Source organism: Trematomus bernacchii, unplaced genomic scaffold (genome assembly GCF_902827165.1).
Source record: "Trematomus bernacchii unplaced genomic scaffold, fTreBer1.1, whole genome shotgun sequence".
Lineage (NCBI taxonomy): Eukaryota > Metazoa > Chordata > Actinopteri > Perciformes > Nototheniidae > Trematomus > Trematomus bernacchii.
In genome coordinates this window covers 13139537-13150396 of record NW_022987720.1, presented here as the reverse complement: position 1 = coordinate 13150396, position 10860 = coordinate 13139537, and the positions used below count along the sequence as shown (strand labels likewise).

At 41.9% G+C, this 10860-nt stretch overlaps 1 protein-coding gene across 1 annotated transcript; it reads right to left on the bottom strand.

The window, feature by feature from the left end:
* Positions 1–659: 659 nt before the first annotated feature.
* Positions 660–10464, bottom strand: dhx58 (DEXH (Asp-Glu-X-His) box polypeptide 58). The gene is made up of 12 exons (XM_034143106.1): positions 10361–10464; positions 6886–7076; positions 6586–6790; positions 6294–6484; positions 6077–6190; positions 5477–5609; positions 4812–4997; positions 4451–4701; positions 3310–3621; positions 3030–3220; positions 1545–1638; positions 660–1427 (listed from the first exon to the last, which is right to left on the bottom strand). Exons 2-12 carry the CDS (start codon positions 7060–7062, stop codon positions 1239–1241), a joined length of 2043 nt encoding a protein of 680 aa, XP_033998997.1. The 5' UTR covers positions 7063–7076; positions 10361–10464; the 3' UTR covers positions 660–1238.
* Positions 10465–10860: the final 396 nt, after the last annotated feature.

Below are 10860 nucleotides of genomic sequence, written 5' to 3'. Positions count from 1 at the left end.
TCTCTCCGCCCTCCTGCATCTGAATCAGTCATTGAACGGGAACAGAGCCTGTTCTTAGTGTGATTACGTCCACGGCAGCACTGACTCCAGCTCTCAGGTTGAAAGGCTTATGATCCATGTGACACAGTGTGGTCGACCTAATCATGTCCTGCCCAGAGAATCACATAAAGAGGTGTTGTGGATCAAAAGTAAAACTTTCTCATACAGCTGCCAGCCTGAATTTAATGGCTTCCAGTTGCTGTAATTTCATAATCTGGATTGTTTTCCTAAAACTGCTCATTATAGTTGAAGTTGTGCTGCTGTATATCAAGCTTAATTCATGTATGTAAACACATCTGCTGTTAATAGGGACAGTTTTCTGCATTTAGCTGGCTCAATCTGTCTTTTGGGGATTGCTGAAATCGAGAAAAGTGTGCAGTAAATGTATCTTGTGTTATTCTGATAAAACTGTTCCCCACTTTGTAATAATGTGAAATTATCCAATAAGAACTACACGAAATACATAAACCTGTGTGACGTAGAAGCAGCATAGTGAAATGCAAAAGTGAAAATAAAAAAAGCAACATTTAAAAACTACCTCACTTGCCTGACTTGATTGGCTAACCAACACTGTCACCTAGTGGTTAATAAATGCAAACATAATTTCAAAAGATCTGTTGGTCATTTCAAGAGGAATGTTTATTCAAATGTAATCGCAAATGTAATTTTACTTTACAAAAATATACCATAATTGGTTGTTTTTCAATAAATAGAATACATCAACGCAACACAATTAACTTTATCGTTCAAATCAGTAATTACTTCAGATCATCAGTACCCCTCAATATCTTCATACAACAAACTTACAAGCGTTTTAAAATATAAAAAAGAGAATTCATAAGAAATCCTCTTTGACAAGTGCTCATGATAGTTAACATTTATATTACAGCAGAGTTCATTGTGTACTTTTTCTGTGCTTGACTTGAGAGAAAGCAGAGGAAATACATGCAAAGGGGGTAAAGACCCTGGGCATAAACAAAGCTGTCATGCTCATTTCAAGCAGGTTAATGGGTTTTAGCACCCGGCAGCACAAGTTAATGCAAGCGTGTGAGTTTTAAAAAAAAGCCAGTGTTCATGTAAAGGCACCTCCAACAATACAATGATGCTCACTCTAACTGAGCGCAGCCCAACACCAATAGACGGTAATTAAAAACAGATACAAAACAACATGTTTAGTAATGCACTCTGTTGTTGTTGTCTCAATCGAAGAGGTCGGGGTGGTTCTCATGGCAGTACTCTTCAAAGCTGAAGTCCTCCACAATGAAAGGGATATCCTTCCACTTTTTCAAAGTGAGCCTGTCGCCATTGGGGGTATCCAGGGCTAAATTCTTAATGCTTAGATTTGGCAGCAGGGCATGTACTTTGTATTTCATCTCATATCCCCAGTCCTGTGAATTCAAAGAATATAAATCACACCACAAAACGATCCAAAAGCTCTGACGAACTTCGTTGAGCATGGTAATCTTTTCTGAGTTCAAAAGTAATATTTGGTAGAAAGCCTTTACCTTGTCGCATTTTCTGCAACAGATCTTACACCCAGGCTCCCAGTCCTCAAAACTCTTTTCCAGCATCACCTGCCCACCGACTTTGTAGTTTTTCCTGAGAACAAAGATGAGCCATGATAAGAGCAGTAAAGACAAAATAATTTGGCCTTTAATTTTTTTTGCATAAACTCTTAAAGGTCCCCTATTATACTCTTTTTCATAAATATATTATAGGTCTCAGATATATACAAAACATGTCTCTGAAGTGTTTGGGTCCAAACACCAAACAGATCATTGCAGCATCCCATAATCCCCTCTGTTTCAGCCCAGTTTCAAAAGTGCTGATTCTGGGTCTGTTATGGCGCATTTCCACCATGGCGCGGAGCGCGGTTTAAGCGTGCTGTGTCGTGCCGGGCCCGTTTTTGGTTGCGTTTCCACTAGGCCTAGTTCCGGCCCGGGGCTACTTTTTCACCTTTTTTCTGGCCCGACAAAATCGTGGTTCTATCGGGGCCAACAAACAGGGCTGAGTCGGGCTGTGTATGCTAAACTAGAGAGAGAATCGCTGGCAAGGGGGCTACAACTACAACAAGATGAACATATTTGACCGTGATTTAATTGTAATACACGTTTCAAAATGATGCCGAAGTAACAACATACTGATACCGGTTAGTAAAAACCATGAATTAATGCTTTGACAAGTCTGCAGACAGACGGCAGGCAAAAAACCTTTTAAAATGCGTGTTTTCTAAATGGAGATCGGCTAAGCTAACGCAAAATATGCTCCGACCGTCCACACTCACAACAACGGCCTATACAGACATAAATAAACCAGCGACTGTATTCTCCATGACACAGGCAGTCTGTGGTTTGTACTTGTTTAACTTTTGTCTAGTTTCTGAACAGATATGAGGAGCTGTGAGCTTGAGTGCTAACAGCTAACGGCTGATGTTGTTTTTCTGGGGTGCTCATTGAAGATGACGTCACGGCTCCGCCTACACTGCGTTACTATAGATACTACCCCAGTTCCTAAACTGTAATGGAAGCGCAGCATAAAGTGAGCCAGTCCTAACAAGGCATAACGAGGCCTAGCCATACCGAGCGAGGCCGAGCGAGGCTGTGTAGTGGAAATGCGCCATTACTTTAGATGAAAATAAGGAGCCACTCCCCACGCCCCTCTGAGAGATATTTGGTTAAAAAGAACACAATGGTGCTCTAGGAGGAGATTCAGGTGATAGGGTGGGGGTGGGGGGGTTACCTTGGTTGGTTATTGGCTAATTGTTACACAAGCCAAAAGAACGTTATGACATCATAAAGTGGCCAAAATCTGATCAGCTCATTTTCAGACAGGTTTTTATATAAATGGATCAGGACAAAAAGTGAGCAATTTTCTTCTGACACTTTCAGAATCTCTTTACACAGAGAGGACACATGTTTATGTATAAAAGACATGAAAAAGTGGATTTTGCATAATAGGTGACCTTTAAAACGGCAAAGAATTCAACTCACTCAAAGTCAGGGTTGACGTTGACATAGTGCACACCATCCAGGAGTCTCAGGTCACTGCCAGGGGCCACAGAGGTGAAGCAGCTTCGACACACCAGGTTGACACTAGCAGCAGGGTAGCGACTCCTCTTCTCCATTTTGAGTTTCTCATCAAGACTCCTTTGAATAGCTGCCTCCCTTTGCAGTGCAGCTATCTGGAGACATAGAATATTTCATAGGTGATGGAACAATCACAAAGCAGCGTGATTAAATGATGGAGATGGACAGAGAGCCACACCCTCACCTTTTTGGAGAACTCTCGGGGGCTCATCTCTTGGACCTTAGCAATAGCTTTTTCTGTCAGCTCTTTCAGATGATCATTGATGTGCTCTCGCCTCACTTCCTTCCCCCCTCTCTGGGCGACCACTGAATACCGGCTGTCTTTTGCTCGGGCGCGTCCGCTGGCCTGCTGCTGGGCAATCTCATTTGTAAGCAGTCCGTAGCGTACCACCAGGTTGCATTCAGGGATGTCGAGGCCTTCTTCAGCCACACTGGTGGAGACCAGGAGGTTGACAGCACCTTGGCGGAAATTGCGGATTGTTTCTGACTGCTCGTTCTGCAAGGAAAGCATGTAAGGACGACTTGGTCAGATAAAACAGAAACACATCTATGGATGAGTTGTAACTGAATTGAAATGACTTTAAAGATCTCCTATCATGCTATTTTTAGGCATATATTATGGGTCTCAGATATATAAAAATATGTAAAAAACATGTCTATCATGTGTTATGCTCAAAATACCAAACAGATCATGCATTTTAGACATCCCTCATATCCCTCTATTTCAGCCCTGTTAGAGAAGTGCTGATTCTGGGTCCTTAGCTTGAAAGAAAAAAAGAGCGGAGAGGGAGCTTGTGCCTGCTCAGAATTCTACGAGATACAGCTAAATGCTGCCCTGATTAAATGCCATATCATGTTCCAAACCACATCAAGGGTTATTTCTGAAACAGCATGGAGCTCAAATGCTTTTCACTTGCGGGTTTACCACAAGGTGAGTTCCTTTATTTATTTCCTGCTTTTTTACACATACTGTCTCCAGTACAGGTTAGCTCTGAGTGTTAGCGATGCTTGCTAATGTAAACACAAACCATATTACGTCCAAAACACGTCGCGCATTGTTTCTGATAGCGACGTTTCTGATAGGGCCGTGGGTGTAAAGCCAGCCCACATTTCCGATATTACGTCATATCGGACGCAAATCTGGATCAGCTCCGTTGTAGCCCCGTTTTTAGAGATTTGGGTACGGAGGAAAAGAGAGAGGGTTTTGTTTTCTGACACTTTGTGAGTTCCCACACCAGGGACACATATTTATGTATAAAGGACATTAAAAAGTGCATTTTGCATGATAGGAGACCTTTAAGCTCACAGATTGAATATAAACACACCAATGTCATGTAAGAGATACCGTTGCCAGCTCCAGTGAGGATGGCTGGCTTGATACCCGCTTCCTTTAACTCTATATCGTTGAGGACCCAGTCGTTCAGGCAGTGGGTGCTTTTACGGGTTTTGCTGAAAATGATCCCCTTCGAATTCTCACTTGGAACAAACTGTTCTAGCAGAGTGCTTTTTAGTTTGTCCATCTTTGGGTTGCCATAGCGAGAATCTTTTGCCAATATCTCCAGCTCCGCCTGATTCTCTGTTAAAAATGACAGTAATATTAATCAATGCTAGAATATGATGAGTTTGCTATAATAAAAAGAGATATGTATACAAATAGACACTAAACTAAAATGTTTGTGTTCCTACCTTGGAAAAGCCCCACCAGGAAGACGTCTGTTCCATCAATTTCTCTGGTTATCTTGTTGCTGTAGAAGTCCTCCAGGGAGAGATAGGCATCTATCATCCGCAGCGTGTCGTTGATGAGCAAGGCATCGTTGTACTGTCGGAGGTGAAGTGCACATTGTGCTAGCTGTCTGTCGTCCTTTTTGACTCCTGATAAGATAAGATAAGACTTTATTTATCCCGAAGGAAATTGACACAATAAACACAACAGCAAAACTGTACACTAAAAGTGCAGTAAAAAGAGCAATTAAACATCTACAGAAAACATGAAACATAGGTCACACAATCAATGCAATTATTAGCAGTATTTAGTAGTGCAAAAAATAAAACGTAGTGGCAGTTACATAATTGCACATTATCATAGCATATTATTAATAATACTAATATTAATATTGCACATGTTATATAGCAGCGAGTGTATTGTAATGATGGTAATTATATTTATATTGCACATAGTGTTGGTGTGGAAGTGATGCAACATAGTGTTGGTGTGGAAGTGATGCAAATGTAAACAAATGATGTACAAGCGTCAACAGTAGACTTTTGTTTTACATTTAATCAAATATGTTCTCCTTGCCATCACAAGTGATGACTACATTCAAGTAAAGAAGTTGACAAAAGAAACGTACCGTTCTTCTCGAGTTCCACCACATCTGCCTCATACTCTTGAGTGCCACACTGTCTCAGTCTGAAGCTTGGAGGAATGTTCATGAACTCATGGATCATCAGCATCATGGACTTCAGTTGATCCCCGAACGGATCCTAAAGGAAAAAAGTATTGTTTTTAGTTTACTTAGAACTTGTATGGGATTTTAACATCTCTTAAATAGTTTTGAAGTTTTCTTTTTTTAAATAAACGACAATTGAGATATAAATGAATGTCCCCAGGTCAGGTCAGTTGGGGTGTGAAGTAATTATCAGGGTGCAATGCATTACCGTCTGCAACAGCATATGTTTTTAAATAAAGCCTTTTCAAATATAAAAGAAAATAGGTTTCAATGTTTTAAAAGATGAGGAACTAGCGCAATTATTTTAAAGCTGCGACATTGAACGTGCATGTATCCATCCACATATCACCAATCACACCACAAACCCAACTATCACTTGACCTCGTTGCCAAATGTCTGCCTCCTAGTTCAACACAGTTGCTGCCAAATTGTGGGGACAAATGTTTTCACCAGAGCAGGCTATAGAGCTGCAGATGGCAGCTAAAAAAAAATCAGGTTTACCTCAGGTCTTGCGTCCACAATGTCGAACTGCTTGATGGGCCTGGGGACTTTCTCTTTCAGCTCAGCGACAGCGTTTTTAGTTGAAACTATGGCTGAGTCAAGGTTGGCACAAATCTGTAAGAGAGAGAAAGGAACTCATGAAGAAGAGACTAATGGGAGATCAGACAGTCCCGCTCATGCTGTGCGAAATTTGGTATGCAAATAGGTAAACTCTGACCTGCAGTACGTGCTCCACAGCTTTTTGTAAGTCCTTTGCACCCCCTGTCCCCGGTGATGCAGTGAGACCCAGGATCTGTGGCAATGATTTCTCTCCTTTTAGTTTTTTCTCCAGGTAGATTGTCATCACCTTGTTGTAGACTGCATCTTTGTTGGTGTGGTGACACTCATCGATTATCAGTAGAGTAATATCTGTAAGGAACCATTATTATTATTATCATGGGTACAATCTCTATATGTGATTCTACATAACAGCTCTATAGTCACAGATGTTTACGCTCCCTTTTACTCACCTGAGAGCTCCACATGTTTGTCCTCCTCCTTGTCTATCAGAGCATTATGCAAAATCTGTGCTGTGCAGATGACAACGTCCTTTTCTTGCAACACTTTCCCAAAGAAGTCCTTCTCCACTGTCTCTCCGCTGACCGCCAACACGTTGTAGTCTCGGCCCAGGTGAGGTTTGAACTCATTTTTGTAATGTTGATCTACAAGGTGAACCTACAGTACATTAAAAAAACACAGTATTGAGCAACACTGAATGTAAAACATCATGTCTGTCGTAAACGTGTTTATTTCCTTTTGGTTGTGGGTACCTTGTTCACCAGGACCACCACCTTGGCCCGTGGGGTGGTCTCCAGGTGTTTTTTGGCCACATAGACAGCAGCTCGGGTCTTTCCACCTCCTGTCGGCAGCCAAATGATGATGTTTTCTTTGTGAAGAGCCCTCTCAGCCACTTCCTTCTGGTATGCATACAGTTCAAAACCTGCCATGCTTCACTTTCCTCCTATTAGATCACACGTCAAAAATACACAGAAATAAAATATAATGGTAGAAAAGAAAGACATTAGTTCGTACCAGTACATCAAAGCTGTGATCACAAACACTATAAAGCCTGGCTATATCACAGTTATAGTTAGACAAACATGGGTGCATTCACAGCCTTTTATAGTCCGGTTGAATCTAACCCTGGTGCGTTTAGCCGCTTGGTGTGCGGTTCATTTGGGTCGGTGTGAACACAGTCCGAGACCTCTGAACTAAACAACTGGACTCTGGTCCGCTAAAATAGGTGGTCTCGGACTCGGAACGCTTGCTTGCGAACTCTGGAGCGGTTCATTGCTGGTGTGAACGCAGTCCGCACCAAAACATAGGAAGCGTAGTGTTGAATTATGAAATGTAATATATGAATTTGTTTATTTAATACTCTTATACTAATCACTTCCTGTATTCCCGTGATAAAAGGGACATGCGCAATAAAACGTGTCACTTCCGGTTGAAGCAAAGCTGATGGTGTGTGTATTTATTCCTCTGTCACGTTAAACTATGTTCACGGTATTCCTGCCCTAAGATCATGGCATCATTAACAGGTTATGGGCCCAGGAGGGACCATGGAAGCCGGTGGAACCGTTTGTGTTTCGACGGAGATGAGAAGAACTACAAGTTATGGGAGACAACGTTTTTGGGTCACCTGCGACTGAAGGTTGCCATCCTAGAGGAGCCAGGTGAAGAGGATGAGGCTGATGATCAGAAAAACGAAGAAGCCTATGCGGAATTGATCCAGGTACTGGACGATAAAAGCCTTTCACTGATCATGAGAGAAGCAGCGGACAACGGAAGAAAAGCGTTACAAATATTGAGGGACCACTACGCTGGGAAAGGGAAACCACGGGTGATCAGCCTCTACACTGAACTAACGTCGCTGCAGAAAGCCGCTAATGAGAGCGTCACTGACTATATTATTCGTGCCGAAACGGCAATTACAGCACTGAGAAATGCTGAAGAGACTCTTAGCGACGGGCTGCTGATAGCCATGATTTTAAAGGGACTGCCAATCTGTTTTAGGCCGTTTGCCATCCACATTACACAAGGGGATGAGAAGCTAACTTTTGGTGAGTTCAAAACAAAGTTGAGGAGCTATGAAAGCACAGAAAAATACAATGCCAACTTGAGTGAGGAATCTGATAATATTATGAAAGCGAGTGGCTGGGTGAAGTGGAGAGATGGCCCCAATATCACCTGCTACAACTGCGGTCAGAAAGGGCACCGGGCTCGTGAGTGTTGAAGTGCTAGTAGCAGCAACAGCAAAGACCAGAGACAGTGGTGCAGTTTTTGCAAAAATGCCACACATATAGATGCAAACTGCAGACGCAAATAGAGAGACAATGCTAAACAAGCAACTGACGTTGAGGACCACTCATTTGTTTTTAAAGTACGTGACAGTCCAGTAACCGGAGTTACACATAAAGGGCTGATGGTCGACACCGGAGCAACGTCACACACAGTGGCGTTTTTATATGTACAAAAGTGGTGGGGCACAAAAAACTTAGATGATAAGCTTCTGCAGTGACGTGCAGTGAGGTTCATGGCTGGTGAGGCACTGGCACTGACTCTTCAGGTTTACAAATATTCTATTTTGACCTAAATCAAAATATTCTATTTTCAAAAGCTTTTTTTGTCTGATGCTTCGATTAATTTTAAACAGACAGTTCAACAAAAGGATACCCAAAAAATGTAATTTTATCATTTAAATATTGAATTGTTCTCTCTTCGTAAGATCCCATTTTCAATAAAATTGCGGTCTTACCTTGACTTGAAGATGAAGTCCATTTGCCTATCCTTCTGGACAAAAAATTCTATTACTTTTTTGTAAAAGTCCTCCTTATCTTCTTGTAGTTTCAAAAGTCTATCATAAATCTAATCGATAGATTTATGATTAAAAAATTATAAAAGTAGGGTAGACATGTGGATATTATCCGGCTGAACAAAACGTGCATTTATCTAACAGGTACGTTTCCCACAGATCTTATTTCGAGCTATTTTCTAAAATCCTATGGAGAAATCTCATTGCTTTTTTGTCGAGGGAAGCCGTTCTTATTATACATCCATGGGGAAGCCACGCGCAGCTTACTTCCGGGTTTTAGGACGCGTCACTGCAGTTCTCTCGTCTCCTCTTCACACACCACACTTTTCTCGGCACACATACTTACAGCCAATCAGCTCTGAATTATGTGAGATGACGTATGGTGGGGATGGCAGCTCAGTGCCCCTATGGTCATTATTTTTTTGCCACACACATTAAATAGGAAAATACTCTGAGCATGCGCAGTGTTGTTTTTACAGTCACCGTTCACTTAGACAGTGAGAGGGAGGGGCATGATCAGGTTTTGTCCCACATGGCTCTAAACAGCTCAATAGGCACACACTGTAGACACTAATTAGAACACAGACTAAAACAGCAATGTACAGACAAATCAGATGATTAACCATGATCTTAAAATATATTTTATATACTTTTTTATTTATTTTTTGTATTTTTTGTAATCATTATTTGTAATACTTTCTGCTGACACTAGGTGGGGCTGTGCCCCACCTGCCCCTAATGACCAGTCGCCACTGGTCACACATAATAACGAAAATCGACAAGTTTAAAAGGTTCGATGAGACTTTTCAACCGAAAGGCCACTTTGTTGAATTGGCTGACGGGACAAGAACAAGTGGTGTCGCTTTGAAGAAAGGAGAGGCGGAGGTCTGCCTGCAAGACACTGAGGGACGACGAGTGACAGCGACGCTGAAGGACGCGCTCTACATACCGTCCTATCCACAAGACATTTTCTCTGTTAAAGCAGCGACAGCCAACGGAGCATCAGTGAACTTTCGTCAGGGTTGTAACCAGCTGATTCACCAGAGAGGTAAAATATTTGACATCAAGGAATATGATAGACTTTATTTTTTAAACACTGTGGACTGTGAAGCTGAGGACGATGCATGTTATGGATGTTATGACATTCAAACATGGCACGAAATACTTGGTCACTGTAACTATGATGCGTTACCCCCTTAATGTCTGACCAATGGTTGAACAGCATTTCCGTGCACATGACTTGTGTTTAAAATGTATAGTCCGTTTGAGTTTTGCCCGTGTGAACCATAGACTGTATATATAAAGGTGTGAACGCAAACTGAACCTTCTGAAAAATGAAACGAAACAAACTGTGGTCTGGTGCGCACCAGAGAAGCGGACTATTAGGTGTGAATGCACCAGAGACGTGTTAAATTATTGCATTAACTCACCAGTCAGCTGTGTGTAGTTTACGGCTTCTCCTTGTCCACTAACACCACACAGTGTGGGTGTGGGGTTTTAAACTGTGTTCAGGACAGCTGTGTGACGCAGAGATCCGAAAACGAAAGTAAAAGCCCTACTGTATGAACTCAGACAAGAGGGCCTGTTGAGGGAGGCTCTGGAGGAACGACAGATAAAACTCACTATCCAATGACAGAGGAATCCTGACTAAAACTGACATAAAACAGATAAATGACAACTCTGTTTTAAATGCAGCCATGCCTACGTCAATATTGTGGTTGAGTTAATATTGTACTTATGATTGCACATTATGTATTTACTGTATTAGTGGCTCAGCGCTGAGGTGTTTCTGCAGAGTGCTGAACTCCCTGACTGGGCCCTATCTGTTTCTTCATTCCATCAGGAAAACAAAACCTACCGTTGCCTTGTTGTGATGAGGAAATCCCCACAGCTCTTTTACTGGAACTCTTGAAACCGGATCTTCTCTGTC